We start from the raw sequence: 24,670 nt of genomic DNA on the forward strand, positions 1-24,670 counted from the left end.
AAAGCAGAAGGTGAGAGTCATCAATTTCCTCTTGTTGATTAACACTGTGGTACACACACACACACACACACACACACACACACACACACACACACACACACACACACACACAAAAGAGTCAAAGATACTCAATGCGGGAGGAATGGCATAAAGATAAAATATTAAAAATGGATAAAAAAAGGAAGAGAGACTTTGTTATCAAAAAGAAACTGACAGAGTGCCCACACGAAGACTGAAATGTTTGTTCAAAGCAGACCCAAACAAACACCACAAACTTTGTGTTTAAATTCTCTGGGACATTAAATCACTAATACATTTATTTACTGTAGATCATTTTGAAGGCCATTCTAAAAGTAAAAAATGTTTGTTGCTACAGATATTTTAATCCAAAAAAATAAAAAAAATAAAACTTATTTCACAATATATTTTGGTGTTTATGTAGTAGTCATTTAAATTTGTACATTTGTTGTAGCTCTCTCCATGAGCTTTCCTATGCCTTCTATGTACTCAGTTACTGCAAAGTTACTGAACCAGTCACTAACATCCTTTTCCAGTTCATTGTTATTCCCAGTGTGCTTTTCACCCAAAGAGTACTTCAATTTTGGAAGAAAGGTGCTAATCACTTGGTGACAATTAGGTCCAAAAATATTCCCCTTTAACTGCCAAAGCAAATTTTCCTTCAATGTAACAGAATGTGGATGAGCATATTGTAAAGATGGGCAATGCCAGTGGACAATAATTGACATAATTCATTTTCAATGGCATGGAATATTCGCTGAAGGCTCTGACAATAGGCTGCTGCATTTATTGTTTCTTCTCTAGGCATGAAGTTGGCGGGTAAGGCACTCTTTCAATCCCAAAACACAGTGTTCATAACCATTTTGGTGCACAGAACTCGTTTGGCCTTCTTTTAGTTTTGTTGAGGATCATGGATATTCATGCCAACAACATTTATTTTATTTCTGGACTTTAATGCTAAACCCAGGGAATTTTACCAGTAACAATGTGGCTTAAAAACACTTCACTATTCCTGTGGTAGTGAGTGAGAAAAGTCAGTAAAGCTTCCATTATTATTTTTTTAATCTGTCAAAAGTCAAGGGACTTAATTGGCACACACTTTTATATAGCCCAGATCACCACTAACAATTTGATAAAGAACTGATTGTGCAATTTCAGGAAGCACAACTCTGTCCACCAGTAGTGAAACATCAACGCTGTTAAATTTTTGCCTCAATCCTTCATTTGAGTTTATCAATCACAACTGAAGGTTGATCTCGTCGTGTTTCTTCATGAATATTCTTCACTCATCTCCCAGTAAACATGATGCACCAGCCTCAAACTGAAGCTTCTTTTACCAAATTTCCAAAAACATAAATTTCGATATGGTCTACTTCTTTACATTCACAAACTATGTTACAGTACGAAGATTCCACTTGGTGGGATCATTAATTTTTACACAAATTTTAAAATTGCACAAATAAACAGTAAACTCCTGCCCACTGTAAACACCATAAGGTATCAATGACTGGAAGGTCTGTGGCACAGCAGGATTTCTGACACTCACCAAAATGTCCCTAATACATGAAACATCATATCCCATCAACCAAAACTGCAATCATACAAAAACGAAAAATGAACTGGATTTGTTGCTATTATTGAAAAAAATTAATTTCCATGTATTTGTGAAAATGCCTTTAAAATTATGATACAGCCATACAGAGAAATATACATAATGTACAATGTATAAGTACAGTATCTCGGACAGTTCCTGTACGCTGGGTGCAGCGGCTTCACCTGTCTACAACATGATTCTGTAAACATCTCTAAGGCAACACCTCTTCATACCTCTATAGATGACTATTGTTTTCACCTACAGCAATTTGCACTGAGCAACTGAAAGCTGCCAAAAGTCCTACCCAGTGTTCAGAATTTTGTTAAGTTGACTCAACTGTAGGAGTGTCTTAGTAGCAAATAACGGATGCACAATTTGGCGTATTTTCACGCATCTCAGAGTTTACGCCGTCATGTCTCCTGATCTATGATAGGTACATGGTTCTTACCCCATGGTGATTGTTTCTTGATAGTAACAGACAGATGTAACAAGTTTGGCTGAAATTGGTCCTGTGGTTTAGGAGGGAGCTGTGGAAAACACGCAGTGCTGCCCGGGTATGTATTTATTCCAATCTTCTACTCATCCATCTCCTACCTCCCCCCCCCCCCCCTCTGTCTATCTCCTCTTTCACCCCATCTCTGTCAATGTCCTCCACCACCACACTACCCCCCCCCCCCCCCCGTCCATATGTTCCTCGCCCCTCTGTCCATGTCCATGTCCATGTCCATGTCCATGTCCATGTCCATGTCCATGTCCTCCTCCTCCTCCTCCTCCTGTCCAACTCCTCTACCCTCCTCTTACTGTTCAATCTCCACTGGCCTCTTTTCTGTCCATTTCTCCAGCTCCTCTCCCAGAGCGGAAAAGGAAGACACATCAATATTCCTTGGTACGGGGTTCATAGGTACAGCGACGGCGTAACTGAAACGTAGTGTAGAATAGAAAGAATATCAATGCTGACAACATGAACAGGAAACATATGTATAAAATAGTAAATGAAAATGTACCTACTAATGGCAATAACAGCAAAGAAAAGAGAGTAATAGCTAGTTTCTGGGAAGAATTAGATGATGTGCTGGAAAGCATACCACATAGACAAGTCAAGATATTTGTTAAGTGATTATTATATACAGACTAGAAGGGAGAATCAATATATGGAAATAGTACATGAACACTCAGTACATAACAGGACAAACAAATATGAAGAAAGGTTAACTGAACTGTGTCGAGAACACAAAAGAAGATGATGACAATACACTTCAGGGCCAAACTGGGTAAGAAAGATATGAGCAATCCATGCACCCGTCTTCCAGACAGACTATATAGCATTCAGTCGGATTGAAGAGATCAGGAAGAATCCAAAATTAGAATCACATCACTATCTTAGAGAAGTCAAGAGCCATCAGATTCCAAATGGGCCACAGATGAATATAGCAACTGGAAACATGAAAACAAACACAGACAAATTAAAATTCAATCAAGTCGCATACGAGAAAGGAGTTGACACATACAGTGAATGGGTCGACACGAAGCTGAACATAGGAAAGTAGGCAGAACTATAGGGAAAAGAAGAAAAGAAAAATGAGCACTGGCAGTGAGATAAGAATTGTCAGGAAGTGGCAGAGGACTGCATGAAAGCCTCGATTAACTGGAGTAATGAAAAGGACCATGAACAATGGGAGGTTTTCCTCAGAACAATAAAGGAAGTGGCCAGAACAATAACATGAACCAGAAGACAAAGGACGAAGCAGGAACTGGATGAGACTGAGAACAACTTTAGGAAAACCAACAGTATACCCTTTTATGGGAAAGGCAAAATGAGTCCGACTGGCTACAGGGGCAAAGAGCTGTTTATTAGAGAGAAGGAAAAGAAACTGACTGTTAAGGGTGAAGGGTAGTGTAGAATACTTGCAGAGTACTTTCATGAACTGCTGAATTGTGAACCACCTGAAGCCAAATAGGAACAGAGAATGGACGCAGAAGAGAGTCAAGCATTCCAATCAGGGATGATGTCAAAAAGGCCAAAACTGATCTAAAGAATAAAAATGCAACTGGAGAAGACAGGATATCAGCCAAGGTGGTAAAGTGGGGAGGCGACGAAGTGATACACAACATGACCAAGGTTGAAACTTCCTGGCAGATTAAAACTGTGTGCCCGACCGAGACTCGAACTCGGGACCTTTGCCTTTCGCGGGCAAGTGCTCTACCATCTGAGCTACCGAAGCACGACTTACGCCCGGTACTCACAGCTTTACTTCTGCCAGTATCTCGTCTCCTACCTTCCAAACTTTACAGAAGCTCTTCTGCGAACCTTGCAGAACTAGCACTCCTGAAAAAAAGGATATAGCGGAGACATGGCTTAGCCACAGCCTGGGGGATGTTTCCAGAATGGGTTACCTGCCAAATTTGCAGACAAATGTTACCAGAAGGAGGGAAGAACGTGATCATAGTGCCGATAGGTAAGAAGGGTGCAAGAGGGATGCAAACAACTACAGAGGAACATCACTGTCACAATTCTTCCTGAAAAGATCAGAAAAACAGATGGAAACTGCAGTTGGAAACTATCAAGTGGGAATTAGAAAAGGAGGAGGATGCACAGAGCATATTTATATTGAAACAAGTGGTAGAACTTACGACTTTAAAGAACAAAAACATGGTAGTAACCTTCATGGACTTCTTGAAGGCATAGGATTCCACTGACAGATAGCTCTTGGAAGGATATTGGAGAACAGAGGACAAGATGACACTACACGAGAACTAACAATGGAAATTCTGACAGTCACAAAGGCAAGGGTGAAATTCAGAAGGGTAATATCAGAAAAAGTTTGAGATCAAGACCAATGTCAACAGGTAGAGGTATGAAACTTCCTGGCAGAGTAAAACTACGTGCAGGACTAAGACTCGAACTTGGTGCCATTGCCTTTCGTAGGCAGGTGCACTATCAACTGAGCTACCCAAGCCTGACTCATGACCCATCCTCACAGCTTTACTTCTGCCACTACTTCATCTCCTATCATCCAAATTTCACAGTGCGGTGATATGAAACTTCCTGGTAGATTACAATTGTATGCAGGACTGAAATCTGAACGTGAGACTGTGCCTTTTGTGGGCAAGTGCTCTATGGACTAAGCTACCCAAGCACAACTCACAACCTGTCCTCCAGCAAAGGAGAACTTCTGTGAAGTTTCGAAGGTAGGAGATGAGGTGTTGCTGGAAGTAAAGCTGTATGGACAGGCCATGAGTCATGCTTGGATAGATCAGTTGGTAGAGCACTTGCTCATGAAAGGCAAAGGCCCTGAGTTCAAGTCTGGCTACTGCACACAGTTTTAATCTGCCACATAGTTTCATATCAGTGCACATTCACTACAGATCGAAAATGTCATGGGTTATTACCAATTTTGTTCAACATAACACTGCACAAGGACACAACTCAGTAACCTACGCAAATTAGCCAGAAGGGTGGGAGTGAGGATCACATATAAGACGACAAGTATTTAATAGCACTGAGGATTGGTGAATTCTCAAAAACACTGGACAAAAGGTGAAGAAACAAGAGTATTGAGGCTGAACTAGAGACGATGGAAAAGGTAAGGCCAGCTTTCTGTATGAGCAGATATGTATGCAATATAAGGAATGTACCTACAAGGCAGTGGTGGGTAATGCACTAACTGTAAGTGGCCAAGCCAAAACATTAGGTTGGTTTCATGATTAAAAGGACCAAAATAATAACAGGCCATCAGTCTCTGCTACCTGGAACAGATACCAAAGAAGGGCCTAGTGCATGAAACTCAAAGAAAGAAAACCCCAAGATCTACCAAAGGTCAACAAAGCCTAGAGAAAGGAACAATTGGTGAGGTGCCCCACCTAGGGAACAGCCAGAGGCCCTCTAAGGCAGAATGGGCCATGGGGGTTGTACCCTTGCAACTTATCAGAAGCACTCCATCCAACAATACCTAGAAAGGACTAGCAACATGGACAGGGTGACAGAAGCACAGGAAAACAGAGGAAGAGCACCAAGTCAAACAGAACACACAAGAAACAGGGAGAAGAGCAAAAGAGCAGGAAAGGTGAGGGTTGGGGCACACTACCAAGCCCAGACAGCCCCTGCCCATTTGGGGCTGAGGAGACAACAGGGTATCCTGCCAATCCTCCAATGGGCTGACAAGACTGAGGTGCCCTCCTTAGAGAGAGTGGCAGCAGTCTCTTCATGAATAAAACACAAAACTAGGTCAGTCCCTGAGGCATCGTCCACTAACACCAGTGTCAGCTTGTCAGGAACATTAAGAGCCTGCTGCAGGGTGGCTGAGTTATGACAGTCCAGCAAAATATAGACCTCTGTTAAATGAGCACCACAATGACAATGGGGCAGATCCTTGTGACTGAGGAGATGACCATGAGTCAGCCAAGTATGGCCAATGATGAGCTGGTAAAGAACAATGGAATCATTGTGAGAGGCCCACATGGAGAACCTCCAAAGATTTGTTGTCTCCTTTACCTGCCATAGTTTGTTCATCAAAGTCAGGGTGTGCCATTCCAAGTTGTTAGAACTTGACAGTGTAATACCAATTGAACGTCTAATTCTGGAATACCAATCTTAAGAGGCACCTTGCCGGTAGCCAGTATGGCCACGTGTCAGTGAGACTCCAGGATCCCAACATGATCAGGGTTCCAGACAAAAACCACTTAGTGTCTACATTTTTCAAGGGCAAAATGGACTCCTAGATAGTTATGAGCAAGGAGTGGGAGGACAACAATGGTCAAGAGCTAGTAAAGTATTCAAAGAGTCAATACAGATGAGGAAAGCTTTACTAGTACAGAATGGATATGCTCAAGAGCACAAAAGATGGCTACCAACTCCACGGTGAAAACACAGTTGCCATCCAGCAAGGAGCAGAGGTCTTTACATCTCATGTGAATGTAATCAAAGCCAACATCACCAGCAACCGTCAAGCCACCAGTATAGACTACTTCTGAACCCCCGAAACGTCCTGAGAATGGAGAAGAATGAGTGAAGGAGGGCCTCAGGATGAGTCAAGTACAACACACCTTGTGATGGGTTAGGACAGAGCTGAGGAGGGGGGGATGCACCACAAACATGTACGTGAGTGAGCCCTGAGAAGGGCTGGGAGGTGGGAAAGCTGGTGTTCAGAAAAAAGGGACCATATACAGATGGTGATCATAACCCTACACCTGACCCATCATTGCATGAGATGATCTTCATATTTGTAAAGAGGAGACAGTAGTTTGGGTGCTCCGGAGAGCAGAGGATGTGTAAGACATACGCGATCAATTGTTGTTAGCACAGAATCTGCAAAGGTGGAACCCCTGCCACTGCTAGGAGGCTAGTCCAAAAGTCAGCAGCTGTCAGCTGTACACCAAAATGACGTATCAGGTCCAGCATTTATAATGTTGAAAGTGATGCCAAGCCATATGTGAGACCCTTGTCATTCAGACAGGACTGGACCAATGCTGTGTAGAGCCTTATCAGAGTAGAGTCATCTGCCCCCAAGTTGGTGTCACTGAGGCTTCAAAGAACATTGAGGTTTGACCAATATCTCCACTTTAGTTGATGAAGATGAGGAAGCCATGTCAACCAGGCATCAAAGACCTGTCTCAAAACAAAACAATGAGAGACCACCACAACGAGGTATAGGCCATCTAGGTACAGATCCAGATGGGAAGGGGCTGTGTGGGGACAACAAAATTGCATAACACAGCTCTTGGCAGCCAAAAAATGGAAGCCACGAGTGACAGATCGAGATTATGCTTAGTGTATTTCCCTCTACAGTCTGTGTTCAGCAATGCCCATCACAGATGAACAAAAATAAAAGCAGAAATCATCTACTTGCAAAGAGGGGGCCACCATAGGCTCCACAGCCATGACCAGACCACTGATAGGCACTAAAAAGAGAGGGACACTTGAAACTGAACCCTGTGCAATCCCTTTCTTCAGCGATGAGAGGTGCTACAAGGGGCCCAGCCTATACCTCAAAAAAGTTCTGGATAAAAAGCAGAAGCGGGCCATGGAGGCTCCACTCATGCAAGATGGCAAGAACATGGTAGTATTATGTGGTATCATAAGCTTTATGCAGATCAAAGAAGACTGCAGCAAGGTTCTGACATCAGGCACAAGCCATTCGGGTAGCAGACTCCAGGTAGACCAAATTATCTGCAGTAGAGCAGCCTTGGCAAGAACAACCCTGTGTTAAAGCCAAAAGATCCTGGGATTCAAGGATCCAGTACAGCCTTTGACTCACCATACAGTTAAGTACCTTGCAGATGACACTGTTGTCAGTCTGAAAAGGCGGTTTACCTGATTTCAAAACTGGAACAACAACACTTTCTTGCAAATGGGAAGGGAATTCCCCCTCTCTCCAGAGACAGTTAAAAAGGGATAGTATATGACACTGGCCAGCCACTGATGTGTGTTGAAGCATTTGATTGTGCACCTGGTCCATTATATTGAGGCATTATGAGGCTCCAGGTGGCAGGGAACACTAAGATAAAGGGAGTTGTTCCAGACAGTGTAGGCAGACAGTGAACTGACACTTAGGCCTGGGCAAAATGCTCAGTGATAAAGAGTTTAGGCTGGTGAGGATACCACCATGCAGGGAAATTCCCAGGACACCTGTAGGATGACAGCGGCCAAAATTGTGCCTACAGAGAGAATGCAGTCTTATGGCAGGGACATATCGTTCCCAAAAAATCTGTTTCTGGCATTCCAGAAGATAACGGGCCCATGCAGGAAGCCATTTAATGGCCAGAAGATGGCCAAGAGATAGATGTTGTAGCATTGGAATGCACGACAGTGGTGTTTAATAGCTGCAACAATTTCAGTGGTCTGTCACGGGACAGTCTTCCATTGGGGAGAACTTAAGGTAGAAGAAAATGCTCAAGCAGCTGCTGAAAGGATGGTGTTGGCCAAACTATGTACAGACTCATCAATACCACTGTGTGGTGGAGCGGTTGGAATAGCAGCTTAGGAAAAGGCATCCCAACCTGCATTAGTGATCGTCCACCTGGGATAGCATTCAGGTGAGTTATGCTGGAGAAAAGAGAAGATGATCAGAAACTGAACGCAGTCACACAAATTGTTATGAGCTCCCCTTTGAAAGGAGGCGAGGAATCCATAGCTACAGATGGAAAGATCACGACCGAGAAAGTGCCATGTGCCACACTAAAGCGTGTGGGGTCACCAGTTCTGAGGTGATCTTCAACAATCCTACCCTGGTAAGTGGTTGCAGTACCACACCAAATAAGGTTATGGGCATTAAAATCTCCTGGGAGAAGGAAGGGGGAAGGGAGCTGTTGAAGAAGGGAAAGAAGAGCAGGAGGCTGGTTGTGGGGAGATATGGATTGCATATCATTACTGCAGAGTCTAAATGGATCATAACAACAACCGCTTCCAGTACAGAATGAAGAGGACCCAGCAACTAACAATGTCCATGTGCACCAACGAACAGACACCACACAAAGGACCAACGTACCAAGCAAAGGGCTGACCCTGTTCTGACAGAAGCCTTGGAAACCATGAAGTGTTGGTGAATGAGTATCCACAAAAAGGGATTCTTGCAATACAACACAAACTACAGAGTAGAGCCAAAAGAAAGACTGCAATTCCGGAAGGTGACAATAGTAACCATTACAGTTCCATTGGAGGAGTGTAGTGCAAGAGGCTGGGTGGATGTTGGGCGGTCCAGAATCGGTCATTGTTCCAAGTTAGTGACCATCGCCAGTAAGGACAGAGTGACATCCATAAATATTAATTCAGACCATGATTGAGAGGGATGGGGGAGACATCCCTTGGGATGTTAGGGGTTGGGAGGTAGGCCTCATCGACTTATGCATCTTCTTCTTCCACTTCGGAGGGTGAGAGGAAGTGTGGTCAGGAAGAGAGGAAGTCTCAGCAATATCAGGATCTGAAAGAGAACAAGCAGCTTGAGGACCAGAGAGCATGGGTCTTGCATGCGGCTAAGTTACAGGCTTTTTGTCCGGGAGATGTCGGGGAGAGCGATTCCTAGAGGGAACCTCATCCCTAACAGGTGCCAGAGAAGAGGGTTCTTATCCAGCCAAGCAGGAGCGGTTCTGCGAGGGGAGGTAGTGGGAATCGCCAGGGAGGAGGAAAGGTAAGGAGGAAGGAGGAGGAAAGGATGCAACAGACACAAAGAAACCGGGCGGAGATGATCAAATTTCTGTTGGGCCTCAGAGTATTTTAGACATTGGGCAATTTAGCGAACCCATGCCCAAGGCGCCAGGGAGGGAGTTCTTCCTCAAATGGCTCACACTACGAAAACAATTAAGAAAGGGAGGTCAAACTACAAGGGAGACCAGTTGAAAAAGAGGGGAGGGGAGAGGGCAGGAGAAGGAAGAGACAGGATGGGAAAGTGTAGATATGGGGAAGGACAAACAGTCCAGGAGAGAGGAAAGGGTACAATAGCTCAGGGCCTCGTGCCCGTCACACACATACCCACAAAAGAGCTGTTGCCTCCCTCCCCACAACAGCAGCAGCTTGTAAGATGGTTATATGGATGATAATGTGTTTGTTGCTAATAGTTACTTGGCTGGCAACATTTTCAACCTGGATGCCTTCTCGCTGTTTGGATTTTCTGTCACGAATGAAGGTCAGGTCTTCTTGGACATCATTTTCTTCCAGGAACTCAATGACATTCATGCCTCTTTCAAGCGTCTGTTCGAACGTGGCTTGGGATGTGCTGGAGCACCATAACAATGATGGACTGAGCAACCCATGACCAATGCTTAGAAGACACTGATGCCTGCTCAAAGAAACTACTCACAGATTGAGAAAGAGGCTTTATTGATAATGTCTGCCATTAAGAAATTTCATGTATACCTTTTTGGGACTAAGTTGAGTCTCATTACTGACCAAAAACCGTAGGTGGCAATCTTAGGTCTTACTCTCGGCTTCCAGAGTGGAGAGCTATAGAGAGAGACCCTCCTCTAGCATTACTTTTCCTCAATAGAAGTAGCTGGCACCAGAAATTTTCAAATTTTGAACAGGTCAATATTATCTCAGCTGTTTTTCTAAAAATTTCATATGATTTTGTACACTATGCGTTATACATCAACCTAAATTCTGTATAAAGAAATCCCTTTTTCTTCATTGTTACAATCAATATGTACTAGCTCTGTATGTACAGCTAAAATTATTTTTTTAGGAACATTTGAAATTACAAAATATTTGGCACACTTAAAATTTCTATTATTAATTATGCAATTTGATACTGTTTATTATGTTTATTTCTGGATTCATTTATAAATTAAGAGAAATCCATTGGTCAAGAAAAACTGAAAACCCTTTGGAATATTTTTATTAATGCAGAGGAAGTAGTAATGGACATGCCTCTAATGTGATCAGATGTGTTTTTGTATTTTGAAAGAACAGTGTAATTTTGGCTTTGTTACTGAGAAAATTCAAAAGACAGTGTGATACAGTAAAATGAGAGAATAAATTACTGCAAAACCAAAAAAAAAAAAAAAAAAAAAGAATGCACAGACATTCTTCGAAGTTAATTATGTCAATTGGAACCACAAGAACCTAAAATAAGAAAATTTCAGCTTCAAGAACTAGACCCCTTGAAATTAAGAACAGGAGCCGACTGCAAGAAAAGAAGATAAGTTTATTGTAAATCTTACTCCTCTCATATTTTTTTTAAAAAAGAGACTTTACCATTGGCAATAGTAGTAACATCAACAAATAGTGAGAGGCGCAGATTACACAGCATTGGACTCTTTTTGTTAATTCTTAAAATTACACTATTAAGTACAACCTTACCATGCAACACTCAAACACAGATGCACTCTCTTGTCTACCCTCAGGACTGACCCGGCATTTGACCAACAGGAGCTCTGTTCCCACACTGATGTAGAATGTCAATACATCTTGGTTAGGTTTCCCATTACTGCCACTCACATTGTCATGACCCTATCTTACAGCATGTCATGCACTATGGAAACTTGTGGTAAAGTCTTATGGGACCAAACTGCTTAGGTCATCTGCCCCTAAGCTTACACTCTACTTAATCTAACTTAAGCTAAGGACAACACACACAACCATGCCTAAGACAGGACTCAAACCTCCGACAGAGGGAGCCGTGCGAACTGTGACAAGGTTCCTCAGAGCGCTCGGCTACCCCACGCGGCCTCATGCACTATGTGCTAATGGGTGGCCTACTTATTTTTCTAAATCAGCTGATGCAGAGTTCTGGGCGTGGGATCACCTTTCTCATTGTTTATCTGTTGTCTCTGATGTTCTCCTGCTGAATTTAGAGGTGGATACCCACCGTGTTGTCATCCTGATTACCTTTATGCCCTCATATCTTGAAACTCCTCCACTGTGGCCACTGGATTACGTTGCGTATAAAAGCAGGTGACTTGTCTACTCGCCAGACCTGAACAAAGACTTGGTGGCCACGGTGTGCAGCTGTTCGGCACGTGCCCAACATCAGCCTGCTGCTCCTCAGTCTTTTGCCCTCAGGCCCACTCCCGGTCACCCATGGGACCATATTCATCTGGCCTCTGCTGGTGCCTTTTTGGACTATGTGGCTCATTGCTGTGGATGCTTATTCCAACTACCCATGTGTGGTTAGCATGGTGTCCACCACTATTGCTTCCACACTCAATGCACTTACCCAAATTCTAGCCATCAAAATGCTTCCCCGAACCCTCATGTCCGAAAATGGGCCCTAATTCATGGCTAGGCCATCGAACACTTGTACAACACCAATGGCATTAAACACCTGTTTAGCCAGCCTTACCACCCTTCCTCCAATGGTGAAGTGAAGCAGATGGTGTGTTTGGTTAAACAATGAATGTTGAAAGCAGTGCACACATCCACCATGGCAGCAGGACTCACAATGTTCCTGAGCACATACAGGTCCACTCCCATCCTTGACTGCAGCCTGGCAGAGCTCCTCTATAGGTGAAAGCCATGTACTCTTCTCCACCTTCTGGCACCACAGCCCTCAGAACACCGGACCTGACATAGGATGATACCCCCAAGGTTCAGCAGACTGGGTGCATTCCTAGGGAGCAAAATCTTCTTGGATGCTGATAATGGTGGCGACCATGCAGGGATGGCACCTTATGACGGCTGATACTCTGTGAGGTTTGGAGCATCGGCACAACAACCAATTCTGTCCCTGCTGCCACCTGACTGTGCCACTATCAGAGGGTCACTCAGAGGTGGAGTGCCTGCCCTTGCAAACCCCTCACCCATATGACTACAATTAGGGCCCTATGGCACCCTAGCAGTTCCTGTGGATGTGGAGGTTGAGACCTCACCATACCATTCCCTTAACACACCAGCATTCTCCAGTGCACTGCCCGACATCTCGCATTCCTTCCCCTAGCTGCCAGGCTCTCCTGCCAGTACAACCAACTTTGCCATCAGTTTACCTTCTGAAACATTGTCCAGGGTGTTTCAGGCCCTATGCACCCATTCTGGGAAGGAGAGGGGGGGGGGGGGGAGGGTAATTGGTATTCCAGCCCAATGAGTTCGAAAGCCCACCAGAATACTTGGACCTACATGACATCTGTTAGGTGTTGCTTCTAATATTTGCAACTGCTAAGTGCGGACCACACCCAATGGTCCAGCCTTTCAGCACCCATGGCCACGATATTTCCCACAGTGCAAGAGTCTGCACCTCAGTCGTGTCCCAACTGTGCTCTAATTTTTTCATTACACACAGCATTGTTTGGCTCTTGATATTGCTACATCTAAGTCTCCCAATTTGGTTTCCACTCTGGAATTTTTGTTCTGTCACACTGTCTTGTTGTCCGCCACTGATCTTGTTGTTCATGGCTTTTGACAACTCACAACCAAAGTTCTCGGCCAGTCCGCCAGCATCTCCCGACTGTGCCACAATTCCAGTTACTATATGAAGTATCGCCAAAACTGAGGGCAATATCAAACTACAGGTTAGCAGATCTTCACAATTTGAGTTTACATTGCAGTAATCTCCAAAAATCTTCATGAAAGTAATCAGTGCAATTAACAGTTCCATACATAGGTGCAATGCAATACATGAAGTTCCTCTATCCCGTATCGTATTTGCAGTACAGAGGACCAGAAGGAATAGGATAAACAGAAATATTTAGTATACAGATAGTGGTGACTGCCATCTCCTAATAACAACAATGCAAAAATTGATACAGTTTTAATGACTGATGAAGCACAGCTCCACTTTACAAACAGATGAAGCAATAAATCTGGGCACTAAAAATACAAGTATTAAATGACCAAGCCTTAAACTATGCCCTCCTTTATTTTAACTTGAGGTGAATGGCAAAGTATACCCAGATGTCATACTCTTCATAATGCTTCTTGATATGCAATACATTAGTGTTTGTTGCAGTAAAATGGTATTACTGTACTTGTCACACATCAAGTGAAGCTTGCAATGCTTGCAATAGACAGCAATTCTGCACTCACCTTAAAATATTCAACACCAGTAGTCTTGTACAACTCATCAAGGTCTATGAACTGAGGAGGATCTCTATGATGCTCCAGCCGTTGGTCTGCATCAGAAGTGTCCATGAACCAAGCTCGAACCATCCTACAAGACACAAAAATTTAATTTTAGAGTTATTGAACAATAAAAATATTACATATGTTGTTAATTCATACTGAAATGCAAGTTTGGTAGATTGAAAGGTGGAATAAATGTTATGAGGATAAGTCCATCAATTTGATGCACCTTACAGATCAGCTTATTAATGAGACAAATGTCTCCATTGTGTATGAGAATTAGTCGCATCAAGTTGGAAATACACTCCTGGAAATGGAAAAAAGAACACACTGACACCGGTGTGTCAGACCTACCATACTTGCTCCAGACACTGTGAGAGGGCTGTACAAGCAATGATCACACGCACGGCACAGCGGACACACCAGGAACCGCGGTGTTGGCCATCGAATGGCGCTAGCTGCGCAGCATTTGTGCACCGTCGCCGTCAGTGTCAGCCAGTTTGCCGTGGCATACGGAGCTCCATCGCAGTCTTTAACACTGGTAGCATGCCGCGACAGCGTGGACGTGAACCGTATGTGCAGTTGACGGACTTTGAGCGAGGGCGTATAGTGGGCATGCGGGAGGCCGGGTGGTCGTACCGCCGAATTGCTCAACACGTGGGGCGTGAGGTCTCCACAGTACATCGATGTTGTCGCCAGTGGTCGGCGGAAGGTGCACGTGCCCGTCGACCTGGGACCGGACCGCAGTGACGCACGGATGCACGCCAAGACCGTAGGATCCTACGCAGTGCCGTAGGGGACCGCACCACACTTCCCAGCAAATTAGGGACACTGTTGCTCCTGGGGTATCGGTGAGGACCATTCACAACCGTCTCCATGAAGCTGGGCTACGGTCCCGCACACCGTTAGGCCGTCTTCCGCTCACGCCCCAACATCGTGCAGCCCGCCTCCAGTGGTGTCGCGACAGGCGTGAATGGAGGGACGAATGGAGACGTGTCATCTTCAGTGATGAGAGTCGCTTCTGCCTTGGTGCCAATGATGGTCGTATGCGTGTTTGGCGCCGTGCAGGTGAGCGCCACAATCAGGACTGCATACGACCGAGGCACACAGGGCCAACACCCAGCATCATGGTGTGGGGAGCGATCTCCTACACTGGCTGTACACCTCTCGTGATCGTCGAGGGGACACTGAATAGTGCACGGTACATCCAAACCGTCATTGAACCCATCGTTCTACCTTTCCTAGACCGGCAAGGGAACTTGCTGTTCCAACAGGACAATGCACGTCCACATGTATCCCGTGCCACCCAACGTGCTCTAGAAGGTGTAAGTCAACTACCCCGGCCAGCAAGATCTTCGGATCTGTCCCCCATTGAGCATGTTTGGGACTGGATGAAGCGTCGTCTCACGCGGTCTGCACGTCCAGCACGGACGCTGGTCCAACTGAGGCGCCAGGTGGAAATGGCATGGCAAGCCGTTCCACAGGACTACATCCAGCATCTCTACGATCGTCTCCATGGGAGAATAGCAGCCTGCATTGCTGCGAAAGGTGGATATACACTGTACTAGTGCCGACATTGTGCATGCTCTGTTGCCTGTGTCTATGTGCCTGTGGTTTTGTCAGTGTGATCATGTGATGTATCTGACCCCAGGAATGTGTCAATAAAGTTTCCCCTTCCTGGGACAATGAATTCACGGTGTTCTTATTTCAATTTCCATTCAATTTCCAGGAGTGTATATTTCTAAAATTGACATCTGAGAAAAAGCATCTACAGTAGAGAAACTCTTTACATCTCACACACAAGAAATGTCTCCAAAATGGATGAAATTCCTATGGAAAATATAGGTTTAATGAACATGTGACAAAGTCAGCGGCCACTATTGAAAGGTGAATTCAAGCTTGTGTTTATGACACCACTAGACTGGTGGGAATTGTGTGCTTTGCTATCTTTATGCAGTTTCTTATTAAATTTATATTGACTCAGACATTTGTGTCCAACTGACACAGTCATACAATATGCCATGCTATACATAGAAATTAACACCATCAGTTTTCTGGCTGGTTTGATGAGGCTTGCCATGAATTCCTCTGTTGTGGTAACCTCTTCATCCCAGAACAGTACAAGCAACTTACGTCCTCTTTATTTGTTGGATGTCTTAACAGATATCCTACCATCCTTTTGCTACTACTTGTCAGAAAATTACATCGTTATATAGAAACTAACATACTTCTCAGCAGACATCTGAATATTGGTTGTACCTAATGGAATATGTTGTAACAAGGTGTGTCTTACAGTCTATAGCATCTTATAATCTGTAAAATATGGTATGTATTTCTGCCCAAGGTACAACAGAATGTTGTGAAACCTTACCACAAATCACTTGGCAGAAAATCATGGTCTGATATAGCCTTTGAAAAGCCTTCTTATTCAGACACTGCCACATTTTTTCACAAAGATACTTCAGTATGCTACCCACAGTGTCCAAAGAGCTTCACATTAGGGAGCAGTTATCTTAGAATCTTTTCAGAGCATTCACACAAGGTTGGCGCCAGTGGCGACACCTACAACGAGCTGACACGAGGAAAGTTTCCAACCGATTTCTCATACACAAAAAGCAGTTGACCAGCGTCGCTTGGTGAAACGTTGTTGTGATGCCTCGTGTAAGGAGGAGAAATGCGTACCGTCACGTTTCCGACTTTGATAAAGGTCGGATTGTAGCCTATCGCGATTATGGTTTATCGTATTGTGACATTGCTGCTCATGTTGGTTGAGATCAAATGACTGTTGGCAGAATGTGGAATTGGTGGGTTCAGGAGGGTAATATGGAATGCCGTGCTGGATCCCAATGGCCTCATATCACTAGCAGTCGAGATAACAGGCATCTTATCCACATAGCTGTAATGGATCGTGCAGCTACTTCTCAATCCCTGAGTCAGCAGATGGGGAAGTTTGCAAGACAACAACCATCTGCACGAACAGTTCGATGATGTTTGCAGCAGCATGGACTATTGGAGACCATGGCTGCAGTTATTCTTGACACTGCATCACAGACAGGAGTGCCTGCAATGGTGTACTCAATGACAAACCAAGGTGCACGAATGGCAAAACGTCATTTTTTTCGGATGAATCCAGGTTCTGTTAACAGCATCATGACGGTTGCATCCGTGTTTGGTGACATCACGGTGAACGCACGTTGGAAGCATGTATTAGTTATCACCATACTGGTATATCACCTGGCGTAATGGTATGGGGTGTCATTGGTTACACGTCTCGGTCACCTCTTGTTCGCATTGACGGCACTTTGAACAGAGGACGTTACATTTCAGATGTGTTACGACCCGTGGCTCTACCCTTCATTCTATCTCTGCGAAACCCTACATTTCAGCAGGATAATGCACAACTATGTGTTGCAGGTTCTGTACGGGTCTTTCTCGATACAGAAAATGTTTGAGTGCTGGCCTGACCAGCACATTCTCCAGATTTCTCACCAATTGAAAACGTCTGGTCAATGGTGGCCAAGCAACTGGCTCGTCACAATATGCCAGTTGCTACTCTTGATGAACTGTGGTATAGTGTTGAAGCTACATTGGCAGCCGTACCTGTACACGCCATCCAAGCCCTGTTTGACTCAATGCCCAGGCATATCAAGGCCGTTATTACGACCAGAGGTGGTTGTTCTGGGGGCTGATTTCTCAGTATCTATGTACCCAAATTGCGTGAAAATGTAATCACGTGTCAGTTCTAGGATAATATATTTGTCCAATGAATACCCGTTTATCATCTGCATTTCTTCTTGGTGTAGTAATTTTAATGACCAGTGTGTATATGGCTTAACTATGTTTACTCACACTTCCTCTTATGCATAGTGCATGTGTGCACCCACCTGCATGCACCAACCCACATGCACACATGCAAGTGCAAGCATGCACGCGGTCACAACTCCCTCCCCCCCCCCCCCCCCCCACACACACACAAATGGAAACGATGTTTCATAGCTGCATGTCCAGTTATTCAATCCACTGTGTAGCCCCTGGTGTTGCTAGCAAGAAACCTTCTTTGGTGTGGGTCTCCGCAATCACAGTCTTAAATGGGCAGCTTGTTCCACTTGTGAAGTGCATCTTTGCACCTGCAATGGCCCATTCAGATTTGATTCCGGTCAGTCCAAGTCTTGTGTGATAGCTGCAATCTCCTACGGAGCTTAGCTCCTGAGAAAATGTTATGCAGATGTACAACTGTTACTACTTCCTACTGACTTTTCCATTCTTCAAGAGGTTCAAAACATCAGGCCATCATGTCAGAAGCATTACATAGAGTAGGATGTTATGACTGTAGCATTTTAACACTTTGAGGACTGTGTAGCTAGGGTTTAGTTCAAATGGCTAGCACTGTGCTTTTTTTATAGTTATCCTGAATGTTGTGTAGCAGGTTCTACTGCACATTTATTACATTTGGCAGAGGGCTCCTTTTTCTATGAAATACTACAGAGAAACATGGACTTACACCATTGACAGGGTTGCCACATGTTTCACCAAGTGAAATTCCCTGATATTTCCCTGATTTCCAGACTACTTTTAGCATTTTTCCTGACAAATTTTGAGATCTCAAGTGTGGATAAAGACTTAGATTGACAATAAAATGTAGGGACTTACGTATTTCTAAATGTGTTGCCAAAAATCTTAAGTACTAACATCAACATCTTTTGTAATGATGTGTTTTTAGCTGGAGAAAGCAAGTCCAATGGTACGTGTGCTTCGTTAAGACCACTGATGTTATTTTATTTCAATAAAACGAAACACATTTGGTGACAAAAATACTCATTTCCTTGGAGTTGGAAGATATATTTAAAATACCTTCACATATTTCAAAAAAGTAGTAGTAGTAGTAGTAGTAGTAGTAGTAGTAGTAGTAGTAGTAGAAGAAGAAGAAGAAGAAGAAGAAGAAGAGGGTAGGCCTCTTGAAAGAAGTGTATAAGGCGGGGAAGAGCTGTATAAACCAATGCTGTAGGTGATTGCCAATAAAATGTTCATTGTACTATGCCCATCATTGTCAGTTATTACTCATTGTGTTATATCTATTATTTCAGAGGTATTGTATGTCCATCCTCTTAGCTCAGTGGTAATGTGTTTGCCTAACATGCAATGGGCCCGGGTTTGATTCCTAACCAGGTTGGGGATTTTTTCCACCCGTGGGCTGGGTGATGTGTTGTCACTTCATGATCACCAACATGCAAGTCACCAAATGTGGCATCACCTGAATGAAGACTTGCAACCCAGTGGCCAAACGTCCCTGGATGGGGCCTCTCCATCAATGCCAAGTGATCATTTCATTTTACAGGTACTGTGTGATTTTTCTTTTGAGAAATACACGCGTCTCTGGTATACAAACAACCAGTGACTGCCGCAATTTTCTTCTGCTTATCATCCATATTTTTAATATATGAACTACTTTCGAAGTGTTAAAATGTACTAGAATAAATAAAATTAGTGGTGAGACAGTTGCAATTCTTGAAATCCATCACCTGTGGTCTATGGCCTGCCAAGCAGCACTACAGTCCTGGGTCCAAAGATAAACCATGAAAATCGGCCGCAATATACCACACACCAACAGACCCGGCCTGCTGGCAGGTCAATGGGACTAGACATGACGGGCAGAGCTTGCATATTTAGAGGGAAACAATGGGCTTCTGATTGACAGGCCCGATCCAGTATCGATACCAATAGAAATGGCATGCAGTTTTGGCCCATCATTGAAGTCCACTTGTGCAGTCAGCTATTCACGTGTCATAGACATCAAGTTGAGAAAATAAGACCATGGTGATCAATCCATGCAACAGATAACTTGCGCAAATACTCTGAGAACCAATTCTATGTGGATAAGTAACAACTCACAGTGAAGATGATCACTCAGCCACAGACAGGCATATAGGGATAAGAATCACACTATCACAACTAAATTTTTGTCCATAGACTTTGTCAGAAAATGAGAGCACATACACCGCCACACACCGTCAGATGGCTTGCGGAGTATGGATGTAGATGTAGATGTAGACTTTCACATAACCACTCTAACATAACTTGAGCACATGACTGCTGTCTCCGGCCCCTGCATCACCAGCCTTTGAGAATCAGATCCAAACAAACCACTCCTCATGCCTCCCTGCCTCTTGTCAGCAGCTGCTACGCTGGCGGCGGACTGCAGCCTGAGGGGAATGGTAGGAAGGTGAGAAAGGTAACAATGATGGACTAAGGAAACAGTACACGTACTCAGCTGCACCAACCCAGCAACAATGCATTACATCTCAGTAAACAAACCACTTCATGTCCCAAGACAAAAAAGGAGATTTTTCCAGTGTTTTTTTTCCAAACTTCCCTGGCGTGTTTGAAATTCCCTGATTTCCAGAACTTGTGGCAACCCTGAGTGATCATTTTTTCTTATACTGAAATGAAAGTGTGTTGTTTTTACAACAACAAATCAATTTTCCTATTTTCTAAATGGAGATCTAATTATTAGTTGTTGGCACTAAAAATAAAACTGCTTGAGAATGCAGTTTTTTTATTAAAAATTACTTAGTTACATTTGCCTTAGTACGAAAAATTTTGAAGCCTTTTGGAAAATTAAGTTCTACATTATCGTCTGTGATCTGAAAGCAATATATGATGATTTTTGCAGATGATATGGTAATATGGGGTGATAAAGAGGTAGATGTACAGTTACAGCTTGATACTTAGAAGGAAACAATGAAAAGGTATGGATTAAAAATAAATAAAGATAAGAGTGAAGTAATGGTATTTGGAATAGAGAAAGGAATCAATGGAAATATTACCTTGAATGGAGAACCCCTCAAAGTGGTAGAAAGTTTAACTTATTTAGGGTGTGCAATATCTAGGGATGGAAGAATAACTAACGAAATTAATAGGAGGTTACAGAAGGGAGGCAATTTCTACCAAACAATAAAACATCTGATTTGGAATAATGAGGTTTCAGAAAGAGCAAAACTCCTTATGTGTAAGAATTATTACATCCCTATTGTCACCTATGGTGGAGAAACATGGACAATGACAGAAAGGGACTGGAGCAGACTGCAAGCAGGGGAAATGAAATTTCTCAGAGCACTTAGGGAAAAACAAGAATGGACAGAGTAAGGAATGTAGAGATTAGAAAGGACCTCAAACAAGAAAGTATGAGAGAAGAAATTGAAAGAAAGAGATTAAGATGGTATCGGCATGTTAAGAGGATGCATGGGCAGAGACTCCCCAAAATTATGGAAGAACTAAAGATGGATGGGAAAAGACCTTGAGGGCGCCCAAGAACACGGTGGAAAATGAGAGTGCGAATTGTTGAAAGGAGAGGTGTGGCCTGGCAGCAAGTGGAGGAAGAAAAGTGGTGGGAGGACCGAGCCAAATGCAGAGGACTCGTCAGCACCCAGACCTGGCAGTAGCTGGAGCGGGATTCGGATATAGATAGATAGAAGTTCTACATTATATTCTTCACAATGTACCTGGTATGCTTTCTTGTTACTTTCCCAGATGTAATTCTGATTTGTTATGCACAAACCTTTTGGCTCCTCTGAGGACATCTTGACATTTCTGTAGTTGGAATCAAATGTCTTCCATTGAGTCTGTTTACAGGTGAATTATTTTGAATGGACGTTTATTCAGTCTAGCCTCCTTTGCTCATTAAAGCCAAGCAAATTCAACAAGATGCATGCTAATATGCCTCAACTGTTTATATATAATCATCATGATGAAAACATGAATAAAAGCTTTCTTTTACCACTTCACTTGCTTCCTGTCAAAAGGCTAGTACCCCAGTAGCTGGTAGCTAGTCGCTGTGGTCCACATCAAACCTGATTTTGTTATTATCCAAGACAGGCAGGTTTCATCTGCTTTATCATTCTTAATTTTGTTCTGACATTGACATTCGAAGCAGTCATTTTGCATTTTGACATTAAAAGAAATACATACCTCGTGTCTTTCCATTTTATAAACATTAAATCACCACATCTGTGAAATGAAAGTTCATTCCTCCCCCCACCCCCCACCTTCTAGCCAATTACATCCTTAGCTAGCAGTTTACTATTTTTCAGTACTGCACTGTGTGGTCATCTTGAAAATAAATACAAAGCTTGTGCAGACAACAACATATGCCCTTTGCACTGCAAGTGACCTTGTGAGGCACAGCTTAGGGCAACAGGGGGAATGGAAAGGCCCAAAGGAAGTAACATACACTGCTGTTTTTAGTCCTTTCCCATCCAGTACAAGTGACAAGTCTGTCATCTGTGGTGGTGGTGGTTTTTTTTTCTTTTTTCTTTTTTTTTTTTTACAAGCAGCATACAGTAGCTTCAGCTTCAGTAGGTACTACATCATTACTCTTTTTGGAATATAATCCATGCAACATAGCAGCTACATCATACATCTCCAATGCATTAAAGTGGCAGACTAGGATTGCTGGAGATCTTGTTGAATTCCCTCATAAAAGCAGTAGATCTGTACAGATCAGGTGGTATAATAACAGTTTAAAACAGGAGTCAATGAACTGGGATAGATATGATAGCATTAGATATTATGTCCATGATGGTTTTCAGTTGAATGTCAACAAGTGTTGCACAATGGCTATCCAGCCAAACATGTGCATAATATTCAGCACCTGAGTACCTCAAAGACAAGACTGAAGAATACAGAGTGGTTGTTGTAATTAGTTTTCAGTTTATGAGCTAGGTTCAGAGGGTGCTGCTTTAAGTACCGTGTTCAGTCCAAGATGACAACTACATACTTTAGGTTTCAACTGTGATGAGGAACCATGCCACTGAAACTTACTTCCCATTTCACATACACCAGATGATTATTCAAATGGAAGCATGGATTCTCTGTTTTGTTCACACTGGTTTAAAGTCTTCATATTTTGAAATTCATCTCCAGCATAGACAAGTCTTTGGTCAGCATCTTTTCTGCTTGCTGCAGTTCCTTGTGTTGTGCAGCAAGAGCCAGGTAGGGGGCATAGCAGAATTTTATGGACGAAGTGACAGATAGGTACAACTTCAACAGTAATAGCAAGAGAACTGATCCTTGGGGCAATCCATTGTCGAGTTGCCTCCTCCTTGCTTCCAATTGTTACCTGGAACTGCTGATCATCTAGTATGTTGTTAACAAGTTGTGACATTGTTCTGCAGGAAACAATATGAAGAAATTTATAAATTAGAACTCATCTCCCCCCCCCCCCCCCCCCCACACACACACAAAGTGTTGAAGGCAGTGGTGAAATCAACAGCTTGGAGGGTTTTACAGCTTCATTCGAATTCTGCCTCTATGAAGGATGTAAGACACAATGCTTGATCACAACAATTTGCCCTATAGGATATTATTTTTATTTATTCTTTTATAGATCAGTCTTTCAAAGAGCTTGTAGCAGCAACTAAGAATAGCTACAAAGTGAGAGCTTTCTACTTTGTTAACTGGGTTTACCTGGTTTCAAGGATTATCTTCATCCAAATGTAGATTGGGCAGACAGTTATATGGTGCACCAATAGTAATTATTCCCGATTCTGAAGACACTGTTTCATTGTAAACTCTTCCCTGTGTTGCTTAATGCAACATTCAGCATCATCCTTTTATTTAAACAGGATCAAAGCCAGTTAACAGCAAGATTTCTCATTGCACAATATTTGGGCTTCTCTATGAGAAAACTGAATTGCATAATAAAATGCCTCTGACATGCCACAGGAAATAGAAGTAGACAATATTTTATAATTTAAATTCTTTATAATCTGACTCATGACTTGAAAAATAGGCCTTTTCAAACACAAACCGAGACTAAGTATCTTATTTTGAGAGAGATGTGTTATGGTTGTTGGGCACATAACCTTTTCCAGTGTCTCTGAGGAGGATGGAAGCAATGGGACCAGTCAGTAACTATTAATATCTGTCTTACTACCTTTCTTACAAAGTGGTCTGACCTGTTTTTCCACAATTGTTCCCTACGCTTTGCTGTATTGCATATGTTGAATACATTGCATATTTGTGAAAAGAAGGATTTTAGAGTGTGTCTTTGGTTTTGAAGGAGTTTATTACATTCTTTATTTCTTTTGCAGAGCATGCCATAACTGTAATTTGCCTGTATGTGTGCAGCATTGCTTACTGCATGTAATCTACTGCTATGTCCCTTGAATTATCCATGGCTATCTTAAAAGCTACTGAGGGAAGCGATTATTAAAAACATTGACTGCCGCACTATGTTCATTTATTACTTTGCTGTTTTCTTCAATAATATAAGTCCTCAGACAAATACAAAATCAAATAGGGGTAATGCAGGAGTAGGTTTAATAATGAATAAAAAAAATAGGAGCACGTGTCAGCTACTATGAACAGCATAGCGAACGCCTTATTGTAACCGAGATAGACATGAAGCTCATGTCCACCACAGTAGTACAAGTTCATATGCCAACCAGCTCCACAGATGATGATGAGATTGAAGAAATGTATGATGGAAAAAAAAAAAAAAAAGAAATGATTAAGATAGTGAAGGAAGACAAAAATTTAATAGTCATGGGGGACTGGGTGAATGTGGAATGGGGGTA

At 43.0% G+C, this 24,670-nt stretch overlaps 1 protein-coding gene across 1 annotated transcript in view; it reads right to left on the reverse strand.

The window, feature by feature from the left end:
- LOC126278285 (acireductone dioxygenase) overlaps nt 1-24,670 on the reverse strand; it is a 54,058-nt gene that overhangs the window by 18,511 nt on the left and 10,877 nt on the right. The window contains exon 2 of the mRNA XM_049978298.1: nt 14,061-14,184. Within this exon, the coding sequence (XP_049834255.1) occupies nt 14,061-14,183 (123 nt within the window). The 5' untranslated portion in view covers nt 14,184. The remainder of the gene's footprint in view (nt 1-14,060; nt 14,185-24,670) is intronic.

Source organism: Schistocerca gregaria, chromosome 1 (genome assembly GCF_023897955.1).
Source record: "Schistocerca gregaria isolate iqSchGreg1 chromosome 1, iqSchGreg1.2, whole genome shotgun sequence".
Classification (NCBI taxonomy): Eukaryota; Metazoa; Arthropoda; class Insecta; order Orthoptera; family Acrididae; genus Schistocerca; species Schistocerca gregaria.